Raw genomic sequence first — 22,819 nt, 5'->3', positions numbered from 1 at the left:
ATAGTAGTGATGCTGGATGGGCGGGCAGGTGCGGGCAATGATCGGTTGAATAGCATGCATTTAGTTTTATTTGCATTTAAGAGCAGTTGGAGGCCACGGAAGGAGAGTTGTATGGCATTGAAGCTCGTCTGGAGGGTTGTTAACACATTGTCCAAAGAAGGGCCAGAAGTATATAGAATGGTGCCGTCTGCGTAGAGGTTGATTAGAGAATCACCAGCAGCAAGAGCGACATCATTGATGTATACAGAGAAGAGAGTCGGCCCGAGAATTTAACCCTGTGGCACCCCCATAGAGACTGCCAGAGGTCCGGACAACAGGCCCTCCGATTTGACACACTGAGCTCTATCAGAGAAGTAGTTGGTGAACCAGGCGAGGCAATCATTTGAGAAACCAAGGCTGTTGAGTCTGCCAATAAGAATGTGGTGATTGACAGAGTCAAAAGCCTTGGCCAGGTCGATGAATACAGCTGCACAGAATAACCAGCCATCCTCTACTGACGGGATGAGGTCAATGTCATTCCAGGATACCCCGGCCAGGTCAATTAGAAAGGCCTGTTCGCTGAAGTGTTTTAGGGAGCGTTGGGCAGTGATGAGGGGTGGTCGTTGGACCGCAGGCCTATTACGGATGCAGGCAATGAGGCAGTGATCGCTGAGATCTTTGTTGAAAACAGCAGAGTTGTATTTGGAGGGCGAGTTAGTTAGGATGATATCTATGAGGGCGCCCATGTTTACGGATTTGGGGTTGTACCTGGTAGACTAATTGATCATTTGTGTGAGATTGAGGGCATCAAGCTTAGATTGTAGGATGGCCGGGGTGTTAAGCATGTCCCAGTTTAGGTCACCTAGCAGCACGAGCTCAGAAGATAGATGGGGAGCAACCAATTCACATATGGTGTCCAGGGCACAGCTGGAGGCAGAGGGTGGTCTATAGCAAGCAGCAACAGCGAGAGACTTGTTTCTGGAAAGGTGCATTTTTAGAAGTAGAATCTCAAATTGTTTTGGTAAAGACCTGGATAGTAAGACAGAACTCTGCAGGCTATCTCTGCAGTATATTGCAACACCGCCCCCTTTGGCAGTTCTATCTTGGCGGAAAATGTTAGAGATTGAAATTTCAGGGGTTTTGGTGGTTTTCCTAAGCCAGGATTCAGACACGGCTAAGACATCTGGGTTGGCAGAGTGTGCTAAAGCAGTTAATAAAAGGCTTCTAATGTTAACATGCATGAAACCAAGGCTTTTACGGCTACAGAAGTCAACAAATGAGAGCACCTGGGGAGTAGGAATGGAGCTAGGCATTGCAGGTCCCGGATTAACCTCTACATCACCAGAGGAACAGAGGAGAAGTAGGATAAGGGTACGGCTAAAGGCTATAGGAACTGGCCGTCTAGCACGTTTGGAACAGAGTAAAGGGAGCAGGTTTCTGGGCACGATAGCATAGATTCAAGGCATAATGTACAGACAAAGGTATGGTAGGAAGAGAGTACATTGGAGGTAAACCTAGGCATTGAATAATGAAGAGAGAGATATAGTCTCTGGAGAGGTTTAAACCAGGTGATGTCATCGCATATGTGGGAGGTGGAACAACATGGTTAAGGCATATTGAGCAGGGCTAGAGGCTGCCATGTTCAATAGGCAATGATAAAATAAAGTACATACATAGATGATATTTAAGTGTCTGTGAAAGGGTGGCACAGAGTTTTTTTTTTTAAATCAAGGCAACTCGATTACAAAAGCCCTTACCTTGAACTAGACATTATTTTTATTTTTACATTGTTGTGTGTCCCACTAGGCTATAAATAGGAGTTAAGTGCAATTGTTAGTTCACTCTGAGGAAGACCCTTTGGAAGTTTTTCTTGGTAAGCCCTTTTGTTGGATTTTCATAATTGAACTCTTATCTATACATTGTATCACTTTTCTTTATAAGCTTAGACTTTTTCTTCTCTCACAGACATTTAGCATGTATGAACAATACTGAGCCAACAGGCTCTTGATCAATCTTACCATTTTGTATGGCTTGTTTTTTATACAGCATGTTGGGTGTCATTTTAGTTTATTATATTTTTCTTGTTATATCCATCATAGTATGTAACCTTATGTACCGTTCAGTTCTAGACTTAGAGTCTAGACTTAGTCGAGTCAGTTTGTTTTGGCTGCGGGTGTTCCTGCTTGTCACTGTGAATTGGGCAGGGGGTAGCTAGTCTGAATTTAGATTTTAGGAGGCGAAGTCAGTGCAGAGTTGTGTCCGTCTTGAAGCCGTGTTAGGGACAGGGTCTTAAGTGCCTCAGTATAACTGAAGTATCCTCCTAGGATGGTGTGGTAGATTTCCTGTGAAGGTCCCTGATAGGACCTTGCACTTGTCAGGGTTCAGTGTCATGCTGTGGTGTGGTGTGCTGATGTTTGTTGTACAAGTGTGGACCAGATTTAGTTCTTCGACATATTTCCACCTAGTGTCAACATCCCGAGAGCATCCAGAAGACTTCCTTGAGCCACGCCCCCATCAGCTCCTGCCAGTCTGAGGAGCTGTCTTGGTAGAGCTCATACTGGTACATAGCTAAATACTATATGGAAAATGGTATTTGCCCTCTATTATTCCTTCTATCAACACTTCAAAAAGATCCATTTTGAGTAGTATATCATATATTTTTTGCTATTGGATTAAGTGTTAGTTAAAAGTACTAAACAGTGAGCCTATCATTATCTGATGTATTGGTGACTAAGTGAAATGTTCTCATTGTATTTTGCGTAAAACTTTTGTATGAATGATTCAGGGGTTAAAGATGTGTTCAACTGCTCAATGCTCAATCAAAGGTCCTGAACATAAGACAGAGGGCATTACAAGTGTTATCAGTTTAGACTTTGGTACTAAGTTTTAGAAAATACACCACTTACACCTGAAATGTGCCAAAAGTGATATTTGGCAAACTGTAATCTGGCATTTTTATGGCGGTTTTGGAGCATTGGCTTCTTCCTTACTGAGTGGCCTTTCAGGATGTGTCGATATAGGACTAGTTTTACTGTGGATATAGATACTGTTGTACCTGTTTCCTCCAGCATCTTCTTAAGGTCCTTTGCTGTTGTTCTGGGATTGATTTGCACTTTTCGCACCAAAGTACGTTCATCTCTAGGAGACAGAACGCGTCTCCTTCCTGAGCGGTATGACGGCTGTGTGGTCCCATGGTGTTTATACTTGTGTACTATTGTTTGTACAGATGAACGTGGTACCTTCAGGCGTTTGGAAATTGCTCCCAAGGATGAACCAGACTTGTGGAGGTCTACCATTTTTTTCTGAGGTCTTGGCTGATTTCTTTTGATTTTCCCATGATGTCAAACAGAGGCACTGAGTTTAAAGTTAGGCCTTGAAATATATCCACAGATACACCTCCAATTGACTCAAAAGATGTCAATTAGCATTTCATAAACTTCTAAAGCCATGACATAATTCTGGAATTTTTCTGGAATTTTCCAAGCTGTTTAGAGGCACAATTAACTTAGTGTATGTAAACGTCTGACCCACTGGAATTGTGATGTAAAATAATCTGTCTGTAAACAATTGTTGGAAATATTACTTGTCATGCACAAAGTAATGTCCTAACCGACTTGCCAAAACTATAGTTTGTTAACGAGACATTTGTGGAGTGGTTGAAAAACAAGTTTTAATGACTCCAACATAAGTGTATGTAAACTTCCGACTTCCACTGTAGCTGTTACCCAAACAAGCCATTCTACACCTACCTACACTATTGATAACATGGACTAAACTAAATGTTTGTCCTTGTTTTCGTGCTAGAATAACTAAGTTACCCAATCATTACTGGAAGAATGTATAAATGGACATTTTATCAGGTGTCTCTCTCTGTTTCGGTCTCATGCAGGGATTGTCTGCGCGCCAAGAATGAGCAGGGAAGAATAGCTACATTAATCTCCGATGTTGTAGTGTACACATCTCCAACCTGCAACTTCCTGGAGGTTATGTAAGCTTCATTGATGTGCATAATTTACTCACCACACACTTTGTTTTACAGCAACTTTACAGGAGTTTTGTTTTCCACATTCTTCCTTTTGTAAACGTTTGACTTAACATAACTGTTTCTTCATGCTCTCCGATGTGGTCCTACGCACAGCGCAACTCTGAAGACGACGGGTCAGAAGATTTGTGTGGACCCCACCCAACCCTAGGCCAAAAGAACTTTGAAGAGATTTGCAGTTATCGTCAGACACCAATTGAGTAAATGTAACTTCAATGCATCCTCCTGAATGATGCTATGCTGAAAAAGTTGTACTTTATGACTTAGTATTTCCACAGCAGACAGTTGTAAGTAAATGGTGCTGCTTATCAAAGAGCTAAATGTGTCAGCCTTTTGACATTTCATATCTGATAAATATGTTTGATAAGTAATGACTGATTCTTTCCACCCTGGATTTTTTTTTTTTAAATTTAATATTTGATTTTTAATGTATGATTTCTGCTAACTGGGCAACTAAACCACTGAGTGAAATCAAAAATGTTACATTTTGATGACCGCTTAAAGTGATTGCAAATCAACTGCTCAGTGCGCTCTCTACCACCAATCTTGAGTATCGTTGTTTCCTTCATGACAACTGTAGTATAACCTGGTGTTGTAAATACTTTCTTGGCATTTTAGTGGTATTTGTAAGACTACTTATTATAATACGGTTTTCCTCTGTGGACAGTTAGTGATTTATGACTTTGCAGAATACTCACTCATAGGGTGAATAGTTTCCTTTACAATGTCGCCATCTACTGAACATCAGAGGATAGTTGATTCTCTTATAAGAAAAAGCTGGTAGTTTGTCATAGTTTTTGGAATAGCTTACAAAAGTCTTGAAGTGATGTTATTTTATCTAACCAGGCAAGTCGGTTAAGAACTAATTCTTATTTGCAATGATTGCCTACACCGGCCAAACCCGGACAATGCGGAGCCAATTCCTATGGGACTCCCAATCATGGCCGGTTGTGATAAAGCCTGGAATCAAACCAGTGTCTGTAGTGACACCTCTAGCACTAAGATACAATGCCTTAGACCGCTGCGCTACTCGGGAGCCGGAGGAATCAGTGGCACAACTTCGTCCTCAGAATTGTTTTGGGCATCTAAATATCATTTCCTGCATTTCTACTAGGGCCGTCTCCGGCAACAACAACGAAACATCTTGTTGACCATGTATCAATTGGTCAATTTTTAAACATGTATTTTTCCATAGACAAACCCTGTTTAAAGAAGATCAACTAGGTTATTATGTACTGACCTAGTCTGATGCTTTAAGCACGCTGTTTGATTAAATAAGACACAAATGACTCAAGAGGGAGCAAGAGATCAAGAGCCTTCTGCCATTAAGCTCATGAAGTTGCCTGTAATTGCCTACACCAGCGGTCAGCAACCTTCTCCATTTGGAGTGCCAATTTAGCTTACAATTTCTACCAATCTGCCCTAGTTTTGATTTTCATATGCACATTTGTGGAAGTTTAATTTATAGTCTCTCAAAATCATTGTCTGTGGTTAATCTATAGTCAAATCTAATAGTAACTTTTGCCATCTAAAAATAGCCTACATAAAATATTGCAGCCTGCAGGTCAAAAATATCCTTTAAAATCACATTGGCTACGCGAACTTCACGCTAGCAACGTTGTATAAAATATTCTGGGCCCTCAGTTTCCCACACCAGTGAGCTCAGGACAGACACAGCTGTAGGCTATTTGTGCAAGGGATAAGAATTAATCAGTTTTTTTATTAAGTTTCCACTGGATCAGAGCATTACATTTTTCACTTTCATGCTGAGTGGTTATAAAAGAGAGCTGGAACTATTGTTCAAATACTATACATTGAGGAACTATCATTCTGAATTGAGTCTAAAAACAGTTTGTTTACTTGCTGTTTGAGGTGAAGAAATATTACATTGAGAAGCTCCACAGCTCATGCATTAGTGGTGGAGAGTCAAAGCAAGCAGACATCCAACTGGGCACATTTATAGAACAACATTTGTGTGCCAGCCAAGTAGACTAGTCTTACTTCTATATGTTTCTCACAAGTGTAGCATAGATTGAGTTTTGCAAAACACATGTCCAAGCCGACAATGAGAACAGTAAATGACTAGTAATACAATTTTGAATGCATTAACCAAACAAACTCTGGTGTAACGTGTACGCTGGGAGTCGGGAAGCAAGTACAGGACTGCCAATTAAATCAATAGAACAAAACAAGAAAAGCGTACAGACACAAAACAGTCAATAACACCTGAGGAAAGAACCAAAGGGAGTGACAGATATAGGGGGAGGTAAGAACCTGTCGAGCCAGCTGAGGCATGGAAGCCTGACATGCCAGCTGAGGTGTTGCCGAGAGCTTAGGCAATGGAAGACTGACGAGCCAACCGAGGCTTGAGGACCTGTCGAGCCAGCTGAGGCATAGAAGCCTGACGAGCCAGCTGAGGCATCCCCGGTTGCTTTGGCAGCCCTCCGGACCCCGACGTCACCAGTAAAAATAAATCCCTGTTGCTTCCCCTTGGTGAGGCATTATTCTGTAATGTGTACAGCGCCAAGAACCACAAAACAGACATGATACAGAAACGGAGTCAATAACACCTGGGGAAATAACCAAAGGGAGTGACAGATATAAGGGAGGTAATCAGGAAGGTGATGGAGTCCAGGTGAGTGTCATGAGGCGCAGGTGCGCGTAACGATGGTGGCAGGTGTGCGTAATGATGAGACAACTGGCGACAGCAAGCACCAGAGAGGAGGAGCGGAAGTAGACATCACAATTGGAGATTAGAAATGATAGGAATTACAGACAAATGTAGGCTACTGCTGGTGATATATGTAATGGGGAATTGATAGACACAGCAAAAAATACACACAATAAAGGGAAACAATGAATACCCACGAAATGGTGGGAGAGAATGCATTCTGGAGAGAAAAGTGCCTTGTGCATCTGAGCCACAATCCCCATATTGTTGGGGATTTCCCCATACTCCAGTATCAACATTTCCAAGCAAACAAAAACAGGGAAAAGGGAGAATCTGTAGACATGCTGATAAAAGAAGACACTCTGACAGAATTCAGCCCGCCTTCACAAGATCGTAACATGCAAATATGTCCCCTTTTGTGTTTTACATGATATTCAGTTTCACTGGCATAATAGTATGCTCTATGGATGGTCTTAAACTGCAGTAATTTACATCCGAGATTATATGAACATGACTGGGTATTCAAACATGTACATTTACAGTGCATTCGGAAAGAATTCAGACCCCTTGACTTTTTCCACATTTTGTTACGTTACAGTCTTATTCTAAAATGTATTACATTTATTTTTTTCCTCATCAATCTACACACAATTCCCCATAATGACAAAGCAAACCTTTATTTTATTTTTATTTTTTATGTATAAGAACAATAACAACAACAAAAACATTATTTACATAAGAATTCAGACCCTTTTCTATGACACTCAAAATTGAGCTCAGGTGTGTCCTGTTTAGGGTTGCATATTTTGGGGAATATTCAGAGGCGGAAACTTTCTGTGGGAATTAACAGGAATACATGAATATTAAAGGGAATTAACGGAAATACATGCAAATTAATATTAATACCATTTAAATGTAGATGTTTTTTTTGCATTGGATATATTTACCATATCATATGGAGACAGAAACATAAACATTTGACCTTATCATAAGTAGACATAATTGCAAATTATTAAATCCTTCCAATATAAATTTTAATGAACTAAACAATTTAGTTACAACTTGCATTTTAATTAAATTAGTTGACTCTTCACATGGGATTATTTCACTCTGAACAACAAAATAAAGGGAATATTGAATGATCCCCAATGATCTATCGCATCTCCCAAAAACATTTTCAACATATATCTGTAAAATGATAGTCTAGAAACTAAAGCTTTGGTTGTCTTCCTCTCAGGCTTCCGTGTCTTCTCCCTGGACCCTCTCAGTGTCCATCTCTTGAACATCAGAGGCCTCATCTTCACTGTCACTTTCCAGCCTTGTTGAGAATGGCTCATTGTCAGACTCAAAAAGCCACCAATGAATGGATGCCCACCAATTTTTCAACCCATGTATTCGTTAGCCTGTTGTGTGCTTTGGTGTGTGTGTTCCAAAACAAGGACCAGTTGTGCTCTGAGGCAACTGATGTTGGTGGGATTAGGAGGATGATGGAGGCCACAGGGGAAAGAGCCTCAGATCCACAAAGTCCCTTCACCAGGTGGCTGATGAGATATGTTGGCACGACTGCCATATTGCATCTCCATCCCAGAGCCCTTGCTTGGTAGTGTACTTTGCCAGACTGCCAAGAACCTTGCCCTCATCCAGGCCAAGGTGGCGAGACACGGTAGTGATGACACCATAGACCTTGTTGATCTCTGCACCAGTCAGGATGCTCTTGCCAGCATACTTTGGGTCCAACATGTACGCTGCGGCGTGTATTGGGCTTCAGGCAGAAGTCTTCGCGCTTTTTGATGTATTTCAAAACCGCAGTTTCCTCTGCTTGGAGCAACAGTGAAGTGGGCAGGGCAGTACGGATTTCTTCTCTTACATCTGCAAGCAGAGTCTGAACATCAGTCAGGATGGCATTGTCTCAATCCGTGCAATGGCTACTGCTATAGGTTTCAGGAGTTTCAGGCTGCTTACCACTCTCTCCCAAAATACATCATCCAGGAGGATCCTCATGATGGGGCCATCCATATCGGCAGACTGTGATATGGCCATTTCTTGGAGAGACTCCTTCCCCTCCAGGAGATTGTCAAATATGATGACAACACCACCCCAACGGGTGTTGCTGGGCAGCTTCAATGTGGTGCTCTTATTCTTCTCACTTAGATTGCTGCTATAACTTCATGATCCTTTGCATACCTAACCATTTCTTTGGCTCTCTTGTAGAGTGTATCCATTCTTTTCAGTGCTATGATGTCCTTGATGAGTAGATTTAATGCATGAGCAGCACAGCCAAGGGGTGTGATGTGAGGGTAGTCCCTTGTGTATTTGCTCTTGTAGAATACTGGTTGAGGGATGGAGATGATGTAGTTAATTATTCCTTGCCCACAAACATTCGACCACCCATCAGAGAAGATTGCAATACAGTCTGGTTTCTGTATGATTTGCTTGACCTTCACTTGAACACTGTTGAACTCTGCATCCAGCAAATGAGTAGATAAAGCATGTCTGGTTGGAGAGGTGTATGCTGAGCGAACATTCAGAAATCTCTTCCAATACACATTGCCTGTGAGCATCAGAGGTGAACCAGTTGCATACACAGCTCGAGCAAGACATTCATCAGCATTTCTCTGACTACATTCCTCCATTGAGTCAATAAAACCTCTGATTCCAGGAGGACCATGAGCTGTTGCTATCGATAAGGTGCCTGATTCATAATTTTCACTTTTGTGAGAGATTGCTTGTTGTCAGCACTGAGGGAACTTTATGCACTTGGTCAGATGATTCTGTATCTTTGTTGCATTCTTCACATATGATTTGGCACAGTATTTGAAAATGTACACAGCTTTTCCTTCTACATTAGCTGCAGTGAAATGTCTCCACACATCAGATAGTGCCCATGGCATTTTCCTGTAAAGATTTTTTTTTATGTAAAAAAAGCAAATACAATTCCATGTACAGATAAATAGTTAAGCAGTTAGATTAAACAACTCCTTTGTAAGATACATGTTTTAAAATGAAACATGTATGGAAACAGGTGAATTAACACTCCTCAGTTAGCAGGCTCAAGCAAGCTAAAACCCACATGGTAGCAAAAACTAACTAGCAGAAATTGTTAACATGTTACAAATGATTTAAACACACTTTGCTGTAGGCTACTATTTACTAGTTAACAAAAAATAATGTATGTCTTATAAAAAATATATTCACCCCACCCAGTATCGTATTAAAAACTTACCAGAAAGCATGTAGTCCTTGGCTTCTGAGCCAAGTGTAGTAGTGTGGGCTCAATAGCATCTCATTAGTTTGCAAGATCTTGAGAATCAGCTGTACACATGATGGAAGAGTGCACTGCACATGTGATGGAAGAATGCACTGTGCATGCAGAGGGTTGCAATTCCATTGAATTGGAGATAGTTTAACCAAAATATGCCACAATACCTAGAATTGCCTTATGTTTATCCCACAAAAAAACTTTCACTGTTATAAGCTAACCTTTTTATGAACAAGTCTCTGAATGTCCTTGAGTGGCCCAGCCAGAGTCCGGACTTGAACCCAAACAAACATCTCTTGAGAGACCTGAAAATAGCTTTGCAGCGACGCTCCCCATCCAACCTGACAGAGCTTGAGAGGATCTACAGAGAAGAATGGGAGAAACTCCCCAAATACAGGTGTGCCAAGTTTGTAGCATCATACCCAAGAAGACTCGGGGCTGCAATTGCTGCCAAATGTGCTTCAACAAAGTACTAAGTAAATAGGATATTTCCATTTTTTTAAATTTTAATACAATTGCAAAAATGTATTAAAATCTGTTTTTGCTTTGTCATTATGGGACATTGTGTGAAGATTGATGAGGTGGAAAAAATGATTTAATCAATTTTAGAATAAGGCTGTAACGTAACAAAATGGGGAAAAAGTCAAGGGGTCTGAACACTTTCCGAATGCACTGTATACATTATGATCCCATAATATGATCAATGGTTGAATGATTGAAATGACCATCATTCCCAGATCCCAGACTGTAGACCTACCCATCAACTCAAGTTGGAACTTTGTATCCATTCACTGATTGTTATAATATACAAAATAATTCACCTGAGCTCCTTACACGGGTCTTCCTTGGCTGTCTGACACAGCTGGGACACCTGTCACCATCTGATCCTGCTAAGACTTGATGAGCATAGTATTGTATACTGACTGTGCACCATGGCAGTGTAGTCTGTAGAACTATTTATACCATGTAAGTGTGGAAAAATAGAGAATTATCTAGGGAAACTGACAGATCAATAACGTTACATTACTATACTGACTCTAATAAAAACTCACATTGTGCTGTCAAAAAACGTCCGAATATCAGCCTTCAATCATTTGGCAGCTGATTTCATAATTTGATTCAGGTCTAGCATGATTGAGGCAAAAATAATAGCTAAAGTTAGTGAGCTAGCTAGCTGACGTTAGCCAACTTTTGGCTATCTCTAATGGTACATCAACTGATGAAAACTAGCCAGGTGAATTTACTTCTGTTGAAATGGGACAAGAAGGCTACAAAACATTCCCATACACACAACAGCTGTTAAGATACAGCTACCTGACAGATAGAGAGACTAAAGATGAACTGGCTGTGGTAGCTACTAGCTAGCTAGTTCATTCTCTTCAGACAGAACTTCAGTGTAGAGGGGATGAAACATTACTGGAACTAACGTTACATGTCAGTTACACTACTAGCTCAGCACTGGAAATAAACGTTTTTTTAATCTGTGTAGTCAAACAGCAGTTACCTTGCCAGCTACTTCAGTCAAATAAAGAGTAGATTGTTTCTGTTCAGCTTGCTTTTACATGGTGAGAAAAGCTTGCTGTGCATGGTGAGAAAAAGCTCACCATGCACAGAGACAGCAGCTGCAGACAGCAGCACTGTACCTTTCAAACCGCCAAACAGCCTACCTGAGGGCTCTGAGGCGTCCCCATGGTCCTAAAGCACACCGATGCCGCTTTTAGTATCACAGTGCATTAATAAAACCGGGGGGACAAAAATGCAATTTTAGAATGTGGGGGTGGGGGTCATGTCCCCGCGTCCCCAATGAAAGTTCCGCCCCTGGATGCATTGGTGTCTTTTACTAATTAGGTGACTGAAAGCATTTCATATTCAGAATCATTGAGCTTCACTAATCACACTGGACATATCAAAGCTGAGGTTGTAGCCTATTATGGTCTTTTGAGAAATAATAGAATAAGGACATGTAGAATAAACTGAACATTTATTATAAATGTGAAAACATAACTCATACATGTATTTATGCATTTATGAACATGCAAGTCATTTTGCATGACAAATATTCCCCTATCACAACAATTGTGTTTGATCACATTCTTTCATTCCTGTGTGTGTCAGTGTGTGTGTGCGCTTATTCGTTAGCGTGTCTTCCCGTGTATCCTCTCCTCTCCCTCACTGCGCTGTATGTTTGGTGTGCTCCAGTTTCTCCTTCACCCCGGAACACTTCAGTAAGAGCTCTGCGTACCTCTCCTCTAGGCCATCTGAGGCATGCACCTTCTCCTCAAAGTTCCTCAGAAGGGTATTGTTGCCCAGCAGGCCAGGTTCTCCATGCGGAGGCCGTCCCTGGCCTAGTTGGTCTTGGTCAGCACGTCCTGGCCACCACCGCCTCCACGTCGGCCTGGTTCTCCATCTGCACAAACTGGAGCTTTTCCTTCACGTGGGCCAGTACCTGGACAGTGCTGGTGATCTTCTTGCACAGTTTGAGGAACTCCTCGTTGCGCTCCTCTATCTTCTCGTTCTTGTATGCCTGGTTCTCGATCTTCATCTGCTCGAAGTCGATGAGGTGCAGGTCCTCGACAAACTCCTCATTGCAATCCACCTTCTCCTGGCTCTGCTGCCGCAGCTCCTCGGCCTGCTGCTTGTCCGCCTCCAAGTCACGCTGGTGCTACCACTTCAGGTCCTCCATGATGGCTATTTACTTCTGGTAGCGCTGCTCCTGGTCAGACACGGACTTCTCCTACTTAGGACGTGCGTCGTAACCCGTCTTCTTGTGGACATACTCCACCCGCTTGATCCGGAGCTGACCTCTGACCTGGCTCTGTTTCTCCTTCTCCACCTGCAGGTCTATGAAGAAGTTCATGTAGTCTTTGTAGTCGATGCTGGGGCCTTACTCTTCTTCAACCTGAACAAGACTGCGGGAACTCCCTCTTGTGGGTCCCTGGGTCTAGTTTGGCCGGTCCGTTTTCATCATCGTCGTTATCGTCACCATTTTTGAGTGTAAAACTCCACTCGCGGGAGAGAGGCTTCATCTCCGGGCCCTTTCCCTCAATGTCTAGCTCGTGGGTAGGTTTGCTTATGTGGGTGACTCATCTTCAGCGCCTGGCTGAAATGCGGCTGAGTTCCCTCCCTCTGTCTCAGTGTAACTGATGTGAAATGGCTCGCTAGTTAGCGCTGCGCGCTAGTAACGTGTCAATCAGTGACGTTCAATTGGTGCCCTGCAAGGGCAGCGGCTTTTGTGGGGCAATAGGTAACGATGCTTTGCGAGTGACTGTTGTCGATGTGTGCAGAGGTTCCCTGGTTCAAGCCCAGGTTGGGGCGAGGAGAGCAATGGAAGCAACATCAGTTGAGGTGCAATCTGTTTCCTGTTCAGGTGAGGCTTTATCAGACTCCACTAACCCGCCCTCCTCATCCTCATCTGCAGAGGTATCAGCTTTATTCTTACTGTCATCAACATTAGGGGATATGCCCTCCTTCGAGGGCTCTACAGCTTGTGTCTTCTGGAGTTGTTCATTGTTCCTCAGCTCTGTGTTTTCAGGGCTATATGACTGGACCCAGGGTCATTGTCTTGTTGCTCTGCCTCCATCCATGGGAATCTAGTATTCCTGACAAAAAAGCTAGAAAATCACATAAGTATGTCAATGAAGTCAATGAACTGAGCATGTAAGCCAATCACAGACGTTTGCGCCAAGCGTATCAATATTAATGAGACGCAGTTGTGAGACTCCAGTACGCATGCCCTCCCCGCGCGACACTGCTGCTTCCAACAACAAGCAAGAAGCCAGCAACATGGCCGACCTAGGAAAGAAGTACTGCGTAAACTGCCTTGCAGACGTTACGAATCTGAGACTTCGCTGTACTGACTGCCCAGATATCGAACTGTGTCCGGAATGCTTCTCCGCGGGTGCAGAAATCGGTAATCATCGGCGATGGCACGGTTATCAGCAAGTCGACGGCGGGCGCTTCACACTCTGGGGTCCCGAAGCGGAGGGAGGATGGACTAGCAGGGAAGAGCAGTCGCTACTCGATGCGATCGAGCAATATGGCTTTGGAAACTGGGTATTTCAATTTATAGCCTACTTGTCTCATAGCTAGCTAGCTAGAATACAAACACAGGCATAAAATGTTATAGGTTAAATGTGAATTAGTAAACTTAGACTGTGTTATTTTTCATGAGTATCTCCGAATACATTGGACAATACATTGGACAACTTCAGACTGACAGCCATGTCCTGTCGAGAGTTGGCAATATCGATGCAACTCTGCAAGCCTTGAAATCCACCTTGTTTTTGCCCTGATTACAACTAGCTAGCTAAATTGTTATAGTGCATATATATGTGCAAACCCGCAAATTGCAAACCCGCACTACATTATGAAAACGTTTAGTTTAATGTAGGCTAGTCATCTATTAAAAGGTTGTATGTATCGCCTATCAACGGATTTCAACACACGTATGGTAATAATGTATAGCAATGCATGCAGTGTCTGTCTGTCTAGATGCTTGCAGTGATGTATTCCTATGTGTGTAACTATCTGCATTTTATGAGGGAGAAAAAAAAGCATCCCCCCAAGTAACACTCTGCCCTGTGTGTGTGTTGTCTTTCAGGAGGACATGGCCACTCACGTGGGGGCGTCTCGGACCCCCCAGGAAGTCATGGACCACTACGTCAGAATGTACATTCACGGCAACCTGGGCAAGGCCTGCGTCCCCGAAAGTATCCCCAACCGGGTAACGGACCACACCTGCCCCAGCGGTGCCCCCCTGTCCCCCAGCCTCACCACCCCCCTGCCCCCGCTGGACGTGACCCTGGGCGAGCAGCAGCAGCTGGGCTATATGCCCCTTCGCGACGACTACGAAATTGAGTATGACCAGGAGGCAGAGAAGCTCATCAGCGGCCTGTCGGTCAACTACGACGATGAAGACGTGGAGATTGAAATGAAGCGGGCGCACGTGGACATGTACGTGCGCAAGCTGCGGGAGCGTCAGCGCCGCAAGAATGTGGCCCGCGACTACAACCTGGTGCCCGTCTTCCTTGGGCGAGATAAGAAGGACAAGGAGAAGCCAGGCACGCTGGGAGTTGTAGGTGGCGGGGGTAGTGTTGGCGCCGTCGGAGTGGGAGGAGGAGTAGTGGGGACCCTTCTGATGCTGACCAATCCCATTGTGACGCCGGGAGCTGCAGCCGTTCCTACAGTGCCAAAGCGTAAGATCACCAAGGAGGAGAAGGAGCAGCGGGTCAAGTTACGGGGGATGTGCCAATTCATGGCTCTGCGGGAGTTTGAGGACTTCTTTGACAACATGCACAAGGAGCGCGTGCTGCGCGTCAAGGTACGAGAGCTGCAACGATACCGCCGCAACGGCATCTCGCGACTGGACGAGTCGGCCGAGTACGAGTCGGCGCGGCACAAAAGGGAGAAACGCAAGGAGAACAAGAGTGTGGCTACCTCCAAAACAGGCCGAGGCGGCGGGCTCGGCATTGGGGGAGGAGGGGGAGGGCTTGGAGGAGGAGCGGGAGGTGGAGGAGTGGGCGGTGGCACCATCAAAGAGGAGGGCAAGGAAGGCGAGTTTGCGGCCATTGAGAACCTGTCCGGCTTTGAACTGCTGTCGGACCGGGAGAAGGTGCTGTGTAACACGCTCAACCTCAGCCCCACGCGCTACCTGACTGTCAAGACCATCATCATCAAGGACCACCTTCAGAAGCGCCAGGGCATCACCTCCAAGAGCCGCCTGCCAGGCTACCTGGACAAGGTGCTCAAGAAACGCATCCTCAGCTTCCTCACAGAGAGCGGCTGGATATCCCGAGACATGTCCTAACAGTCCATCGGGTTTGTAGGAACTGGACATGGGCAGTGTCCTAACAATGTATGTATGGAGTTTGTGGGGACTGAGGATTACAGAAGGATCATGACTCTGTTCTCCGTTGGATTGTTGCGTCTCTGTGTGTCTTGTTAGAAACGATGTGAGATTTGCACTCGTAAGCTCCACATAGACCAAACTATTGGGTTTTACCACCTTTTGTCTCGTTTTGTCCAACGTCATCAACCACAGGACTGTTTGTGAATATGTACATTGCAAAGAGTAAGGATTTCCACTTTCTTTAAAAAAATAAAGTTTGGATACCATTTACAGGGGAGGGATGAACAGATATATATTTTTGCATTTGAATCCATATGAATGATAATGTATGGGTAGATGATACAGGGTCTTTGTATTGAAACTCCAGTGAAGGATCGCCTAATGCTGCTGGGCAAACCAGACAACACTGTCTTCAAAGCTGTTCTCAAAGTATAAATTGTTACATATAGTTTGCCTCCAGCTTCTTTGTAGCCTGGTCCCAAATGAGTTGGTGCTGTCTAGCCAACTCCTATGGTCATTGACCAGACAACACCAACAGATCTGGGACCAGGCTAGCTTCCTTTAGGTCAGGATGTAGTTTTGGAGAGCACAAGTTAGTGCCTATTCAAACAGCAATACAGTCACACTGTGCTGGAACGCAGGGGGTATATCATCTTATTCTTCCCATGAAGAGATGAAGGCCGGCAAAGCATACAGGAGTCAGTATTTGGCAGCTAACGCTCTCGTTAGAGTACTGCAGTAATCCCCGTTTTGACTCTTGTCAAAACTTTGTGGCGGTCTAATTTAGGATGACAGGCTCAGAATTTGGCACTATGAGAGGAATAGCCTAACTTCTCAACTATTCTGTTCCATCCCCTGCACCATTTCTGATTCTAGTAGGCTGTTCACTAAGATAAGAAAAAGATCAACTTTTAAATGTTTATATATGGGCATTAACCAATGACATGCGTACAATCCTTAAGCACAAATCAAAAATCTCTTGTTTGCCAAATGAGCATATAGGCTATCACTAGTTTTTTTTACTACCCTGTTCCATCACAGGTTTAAGTTTGGATGTTATGGTGTAAAACTGTATGATGGCCTGTCAGACTGTTTTTTTTAACCTCTTAATGAATATGTGGTGCATGATTATTGTCTTCTTATCACCGGTTGCTTGCTGTTTTTGTTTGCCAGTGTGTCACTTATTCAAAGGGAGTAAAGTCATATTTAAATGTTTTGAAGACCTGCTACATTTGCTCCATCTAACTTCCTGGTTCATTTTTTTTTTTTTACAGTCACAGCATTCATATAGGCTACTGTACACATCACATGGCCTTGCAAGTACAATATCAAAGGGCAGGAATAATCTGGTAGAGTAAAGGGATGACTGCCTCAGAAAAGCTTGGTTGCTGTTAGACATTGATGTTTTCCATTGACATCAAATGTGTTTGTTCCCAGCACAGGTACTTTGAAGTGTCCACTGGCACCTTATCTTTCTGACGTCCAGTTAGCCTGTTATAACATGGACAAGGTGAACTACTGCAGGGATATAGATGTGGTTTGGGTGTAGAGAAACATCAAGTTTGACGCTGGGAAGTAGATGTAATGATCGCAGACCAGCGGAGGCTGGTCGGAGGAGCCTGTCCTCCTATAGCTCCTCCCACCAGGCTCCTCTGTCACACGTACAGGCCTTGGTGTTATCCCCACCATAGTATATTTTATCATACCACAGAAGTAATAAAAGCAATATTTTTTATTTATGCTTCCTCATAAGCTTGAAAGTATCCAGACACTGACAAGGCCCCTGGGTTCTCGCATCGCCTACCTGAAGATTTCTATTTGTCGCAAAAACTGTCACGGTTTACAATCAAAGACTAGATTAACTCCTTATCTGGTTTAAAGAGAAAACAACTGTTTTTAAACCATAACGGCATCATCTATGATTTCTTTTCACTTTCCTCTGCGGTGTCGAGGGCTTTTGTGCGTGTCGATCAGAGAGGTGGCAGGAGAGCGCCATTTAAATGTAAATGGCGTTTTGAATGGGCATCGGTTGACGGGGAGAGTTGGAATACAAAAGTGGGGTTGAGGCTGGGAGAGCGAGGGGTGGGTGTAAGAAGTAGTGGAGTGTTCAAGCTCGATCTGTCAAAGCATTGATTTAGTTTTGTGCTGCTTCTTGTTCTATTTTCCTCCCTCCGCCTCTCCCTGTCCATGTACTGACTCTTGGATCTTGGGGCTTTTTACTGATAGGGATTTTGCCATAAAACGAAAGCCCCATTCCTCACCGCTGTTTCTGCTGCAGGGAGCCAGTTGCCCTGTGTTCAGAGGTGGAGCTGGCTGGTCAGCCCAGTGTTATATTTATTAGAGAACATGAAATAATTTCTTATTGGACAAGGCCAGGTAGTCCCTCCCTGTTTCACCCTATTGTCTTCCATTTGGTGCCTACTGAATGAGACCCAGGCTATGGTAAGAAGTCAGCATGAGAGGTCAGAGTTCAGTCTAGGCGAGAACCTCTAAAGTTGACAGTGCCTATTATCAGTCTCATTTCATTTCCTGTCAAAGCTAGTAGCTAACTACTTCAACCATTGTCATTATAAAAAGTTCAAAGACATTAATACACACAGCCTGCTTCCCATAGCCTTGTTTAATAATCAGGGTGTGCCATTGCTGTGCCAAACCATTTTACCTATGGCACAGATTTCATGACCGAGGGAAACGCAGTTAAGCTTCCCATCAGTAGATTGCATTCTCAATTGTTTCAGCCTCTTTTTCTGTTATTTATGTTCAAAAGATAACATATTTTATATTTTAAAATTACACTTTTGTTGTTCTATGAAACATTACCATTTTATGAGCATACGGGAGTGTTTTGCCTGTTTTTGCATGTGAAGCCAAGTGTTTTAAATGATCTAAGTAGTACATTTTGGTTAAATGGCTTGATTAAAAATTATTTTCACTTGAATTGTTTCTAAACATCAAGACTTTATGAGGGTGGGGAGAAAGGTTTTATTTTATTTCTGTGGAATTTTTTGCAAAAACATTTCACCAAACATGATTTTTTGTAAGAATTTGAAAATGAACATATTAATACTGACCTGTGAAATGTACAGTATTTTATTTCAGTTACTTTTTATAACAAATCTTAAATATGCGAGTGAGAACCATTCTAAGCCTTTTGCGTGTGTTGTCGTAGCATGCTGTTAAACTGTTCATGTGCATCAGTAGTATGCTTAGGAAGTCAAAGCATTTGTTGACAATTCAGTGGTTGAAAATGTTGAGGGGGAATTTTTGATGGCCCATTCTTTGTGGTTGCACAGGACATAGTAGGTTTTGTATTAAAAGTGCAAATACTTTATACTTCTATGGCTTCCTTGGTTAACTTTTACAGCATCGGGTGTTGAGTATGTGGTAATATCGCTGATAGTTTGAGTGTTCTACATTTATGAAGCCTTCTACCTAAAGGGTAATAGTCTAATCGAAAGCAATAAAATCAGGGGACTTCTGATTCAAAGTAAATCTGTTTATTTAAGTACTGCTGTGGCACTCACTCAACAGGACAACTATAATGTTCAGTTCAAATAGTTATTGGATAAACTCAAATCGGTATTATGCCGTCTATCCTAGACCACCAAGTCAACATCTGCCAAAGCAGTGATGTAATCATTCCGGACTTCACTGTACGTCAGAGGTTCAACATCATGTTGCTTATCTCAGGTGAATCTGTAATCAATTTGACCAGAGCATTTCTGTCTCATTTTGACAACCATAGTCAGTGTCCCACTGTACTATTGTAGCTGAACAATAATCAATTTGTCTAGACATCATTTCTGAAAATTAAGTATACAGTACATGTAAGTGTTCCTGGAAGCAATACTAAAACAGCAATATACAGGGTTAAGTTGTGCCAAAGACAATCTTACAGGAAAAATCTAATTTTAAATTCAATTGTATGAGAGTTATGATAGTGATGACAACAGTTGTCTATAATCAATGAGATCCATTACATTCTCCCATCCATAACACAATAATTACAATGACTGGACAAAGAGATGAATGGAATCTGACCCCGATGACAAATACGACAGAAATAACTTGCATGAAACTGGTTCTGTGCTCTACATGCCATTACAAGTTACTTCTGTTAAAACATATTTGCTCCCAGCATATACATGGGCTCTGTCCCAATTATCTACCCTTCTCCCAAAGTATAAACTTGCACACTCCCTGTCATGGATTTAAAGACAGTGTAAACTCCCTCCAGCCAATGCTTATACCAATCCAATGGTTTTCAATTCATGACGGGAGTGAGCAAGTGCACACTTCCGGAGAAGGGTGGAGAGTCAATATGCACAGTCAAAACAGGCTGTGTGATGATGTCGTCCATGGTAACGATATCAGTTCGAGTTGGATTCCTGCCTCTGAGGCAACGTTAGGTGGTTGGGGAGGGGGCTCTGACCAGCCTGCTGTACCCAAGGCGATCCGTCGCCCAGGCAACAACAAAAACAACATCACGGTCACACTGAATCTTTTTTTTAGGGGGCTTTGGCCACGCCTACCAGTGCCGGCCGGAGGGTGCGCCCATGGAGCTTGTAGCCCACCTTGGTTACTATGGCGACCGTGCCAGGCTCTTTACCCTCCACGGGGGCGTGAAATAGAGCCTCATGCTCATAGGGGTCAAACTTCTGCCCTCCGTCGGGGTTGAGCTTGAACAGGCCGTGCTTGGCGAAGACCTTCTGGATCTGCGTCTCTGTCATCACCAGGCCATCGTACAGGTTCTTCAGGTGGGGGTTCTTCTGAGAGGTCACCTCCTCCTTGGGCACACTGTCCGTCGCCTTCTCCAAGATGTCTGCCACCTCCAGCAGGTCTTTGCAGAAGCCTTGGATTCCTGATAGGTGTGGGAAGAAAAGAGAGATCCATTCTGTATTCTGAAAACATAGACTGAACACCACAACATCATGCAATATACCTACATATTAACTTCATACTGTGTTCCTTGCTGTCAATGAACCAAAATTAAAATACCACCTATAAGTATGTCTGTCTGCTGTGTCCAATGCACTGGTGAGACAAATAAATATGCAAACATTAACTCACCATATTTCTTTGCGTCTTCCACCATCTTCTGACTCCTCGTCCTGAGGTTCTCCATGTCTGCCAGAGAGCGCGTGTACTTGTCCTGTAGACCGAGAAAACCACACTAATTCTGAGACCATACAGAGACCCCATGAGCAGATATTTTTCTCAAAGCTCTTCTGACTTAAGAATTCAGCCAGGATGACATCACAGCAACAGTGTAAATATGAGTCTATGTCCATACTAGTATACCACTAAGAATGTAATCAGGCTTCATTCTAGGTAGTATTTTGTTTTTATTTGATTATTTAACTAGGCAAGTCAGTCAAGAACTAATTCTTACTTACAATGACAGCCTACCCCAGCCAAACCCTAACCCAGATGACGCTGCGCCCATTGTGCACCGCCCTATGGGACCCCAATCACAGCCTGTTGTGATACAGCCGAGAATCGAACCAGGGTCTGTAGGGACACTGCTAGCGCTGAGATGCAGTGCCTTAACCGCTGTACCACTCGGGAGCTAGCATGGATGTTGGAACAGAGTCTATGTAGTGGCTGGTGGAGTGACCCAGGAGTAGGGTGAAGATCCCCCTCCTAGACACTGATCTTGGGCCATTGTTGCGTTTCCCCCTAATGCTTAAGGTTGGATTGGGGGAGGGGAAGCTTATCCTAGATCTGTACCTAGGGAAACTTCACCCTGGAGCCAGACTCACCGTGACCTCCTTAAGCTGCTCCTCCAGCTGACCCTTCTCCTCAACCAAGGCCTTTTCTGCAGGGCTCAGCTCAGCCTTCTGGTCCTCCTCCGACCCCTGGCCACTCTTCTGATGAGCTGCTGTGCATAGGAGCCGCGGGGATGCCCTAACAGAACAGAGAGAAATGGGTTAGATACACAACAGAACTTCAGCAGTTTACGCAGTGGTCAGTTTAGTTCATTGGTATTCTTGTAAATTAATGTAAGTGTGTAGCAATGGTTGCAACTACTTTATGGTATATGCGTCATCGGGCAAATCGTTAATTGGTGGCACATGCCTTAAATGTTTCCTCCCCTTGGCGTTTTAGTGGGTAAGCCATCTGACTTGGCAGCATTGTGACTAGCTGAGCATAACGTTAAACCTGCTAACGTTAGTTCATGAAATCAAGGTTGTTTAACTGGCTAACGTTAGCTAGCCAGCTACGTTAGTAGATTGAGTTAGCTATGCTAGTGAATTTTAACGGCTTCATAGGATTCAACTATTTCTATGTTCAACATTTCATTCAGTTTGTTTTCCTATAAGAAATGTGCTCCCATTATGAAAGCAGCATATGACAGGTTGAAAAGTTATTTAGCTAGCAGGCGCCATGGGTGATAGCAAATGACACAAGCTAGCTAGTTACTTTACAAACGACAACGTTACAATTATCTGAACAAACATCTTATAAAGCACACTCAATGTATTACCTTAGTAATGAAGGCGAAGCCGCAACATAGTAACTCTGTCTTACAGCTCGTACACACCAGCTCGCCATTTTCAGTGATAACACAAGCTGAAGGAGCCGAGTAGCCCCAACGGCAAGACCATGAGGTCGAGCCAATCACAAATCAGAAAGAGCCTAAATTAGTAGTCACGTCCAATCAACGGTGGTATATAGAATGACGTTTTCCTGTAGTTTGGTTGAGGTGAAGTTTAAGGTCAAACACATTGCACGTGACCAAGGACAGAATTAGTTTGTTTTGTAAACTGAAGGTTGTCCCTATTTTGTAACTTTTGGCAGCGATGTATCAAAACCAAACCCATCCCTGTCATTACAATGTTGGCTGGATAGGGCAATGATGATGATTACTCTGGTGATGCTGATGATGATCAGTAAGTTGGCCTGAGGCTATAATCACATAGGCATATGAACATTGCTTTTAATTCCTAATAAAAATATAACACCACCTAGCGTTCCTCTTGAATTTAAATTTGGATGGCAAGTCTGTCCCTTTAACAA

General features: G+C 43.3%; 2 protein-coding genes across 2 annotated transcripts; one reads left to right on the top strand and one right to left on the bottom strand.

Moving 5' to 3' along the window:
* Nucleotides 1-13,665: 13,665 nt before the first annotated feature.
* Nucleotides 13,666-19,132, top strand: LOC112260099 (transcriptional adapter 2-beta). Its single transcript, XM_024434944.2, has 2 exons — nt 13,666-14,004; nt 14,552-19,132. Exons 1-2 carry the CDS (start codon nt 13,681-13,683, stop codon nt 15,755-15,757), a joined length of 1,530 nt encoding a protein of 509 aa, XP_024290712.2. The 5' UTR covers nt 13,666-13,680; the 3' UTR covers nt 15,758-19,132.
* Nucleotides 19,133-19,280: 148 nt separating this feature from the next.
* LOC112260100 (grpE protein homolog 1, mitochondrial) lies at nt 19,281-22,436 on the bottom strand. The gene is made up of 4 exons (XM_024434945.2): nt 22,287-22,436; nt 21,562-21,706; nt 20,870-20,951; nt 19,281-20,660 (listed from the first exon to the last, which is right to left on the bottom strand). Exons 1-4 carry the CDS (start codon nt 22,352-22,354, stop codon nt 20,308-20,310), a joined length of 648 nt encoding a protein of 215 aa, XP_024290713.1. The 5' UTR covers nt 22,355-22,436; the 3' UTR covers nt 19,281-20,307.
* Between the last annotated feature and the right edge of the window lie 383 nt (nt 22,437-22,819).

Source organism: Oncorhynchus tshawytscha, linkage group LG10, assembly GCF_018296145.1.
Source record: "Oncorhynchus tshawytscha isolate Ot180627B linkage group LG10, Otsh_v2.0, whole genome shotgun sequence".
NCBI lineage: Eukaryota > Metazoa > Chordata > Actinopteri > Salmoniformes > Salmonidae > Oncorhynchus > Oncorhynchus tshawytscha.
The sequence above is the reverse complement of the archived record's forward strand: the minus strand, read 5'-3'. Positions and strand labels throughout refer to the sequence as shown.

What these genes read in the sequence shown, in the direction of transcription:
- LOC112260099 (XM_024434944.2), top strand. Translation starts at nt 13,681, where the DNA reads ATGCCCTCCCCGCGCGACACTGCTGCTTCCAACAACAAGCAAGAAGCC. An exon ending in AATATGGCTTTGGAAACTGG is followed by an intron (nt 14,005 to 14,551) that starts GTATTTCAATTT and finishes GTTGTCTTTCAG; the next exon opens with GAGGACATGGCCACTCACGT.
- LOC112260100 (XM_024434945.2), bottom strand. Translation starts at nt 22,354, where the DNA reads ATGGCGAGCTGGTGTGTACGAGCTGTAAGACAGAGTTACTATGTTGCG. An exon ending in GCTTCGCCTTCATTACTAAG is followed by an intron (nt 21,707 to 22,286) that starts GTAATACATTGA and finishes CTGTTCTGTTAG; the next exon opens with GGCATCCCCGCGGCTCCTAT. An exon ending in GGAAGACGCAAAGAAATATG is followed by an intron (nt 20,661 to 20,869) that starts GTGAGTTAATGT and finishes CACACCTATCAG; the next exon opens with GAATCCAAGGCTTCTGCAAA.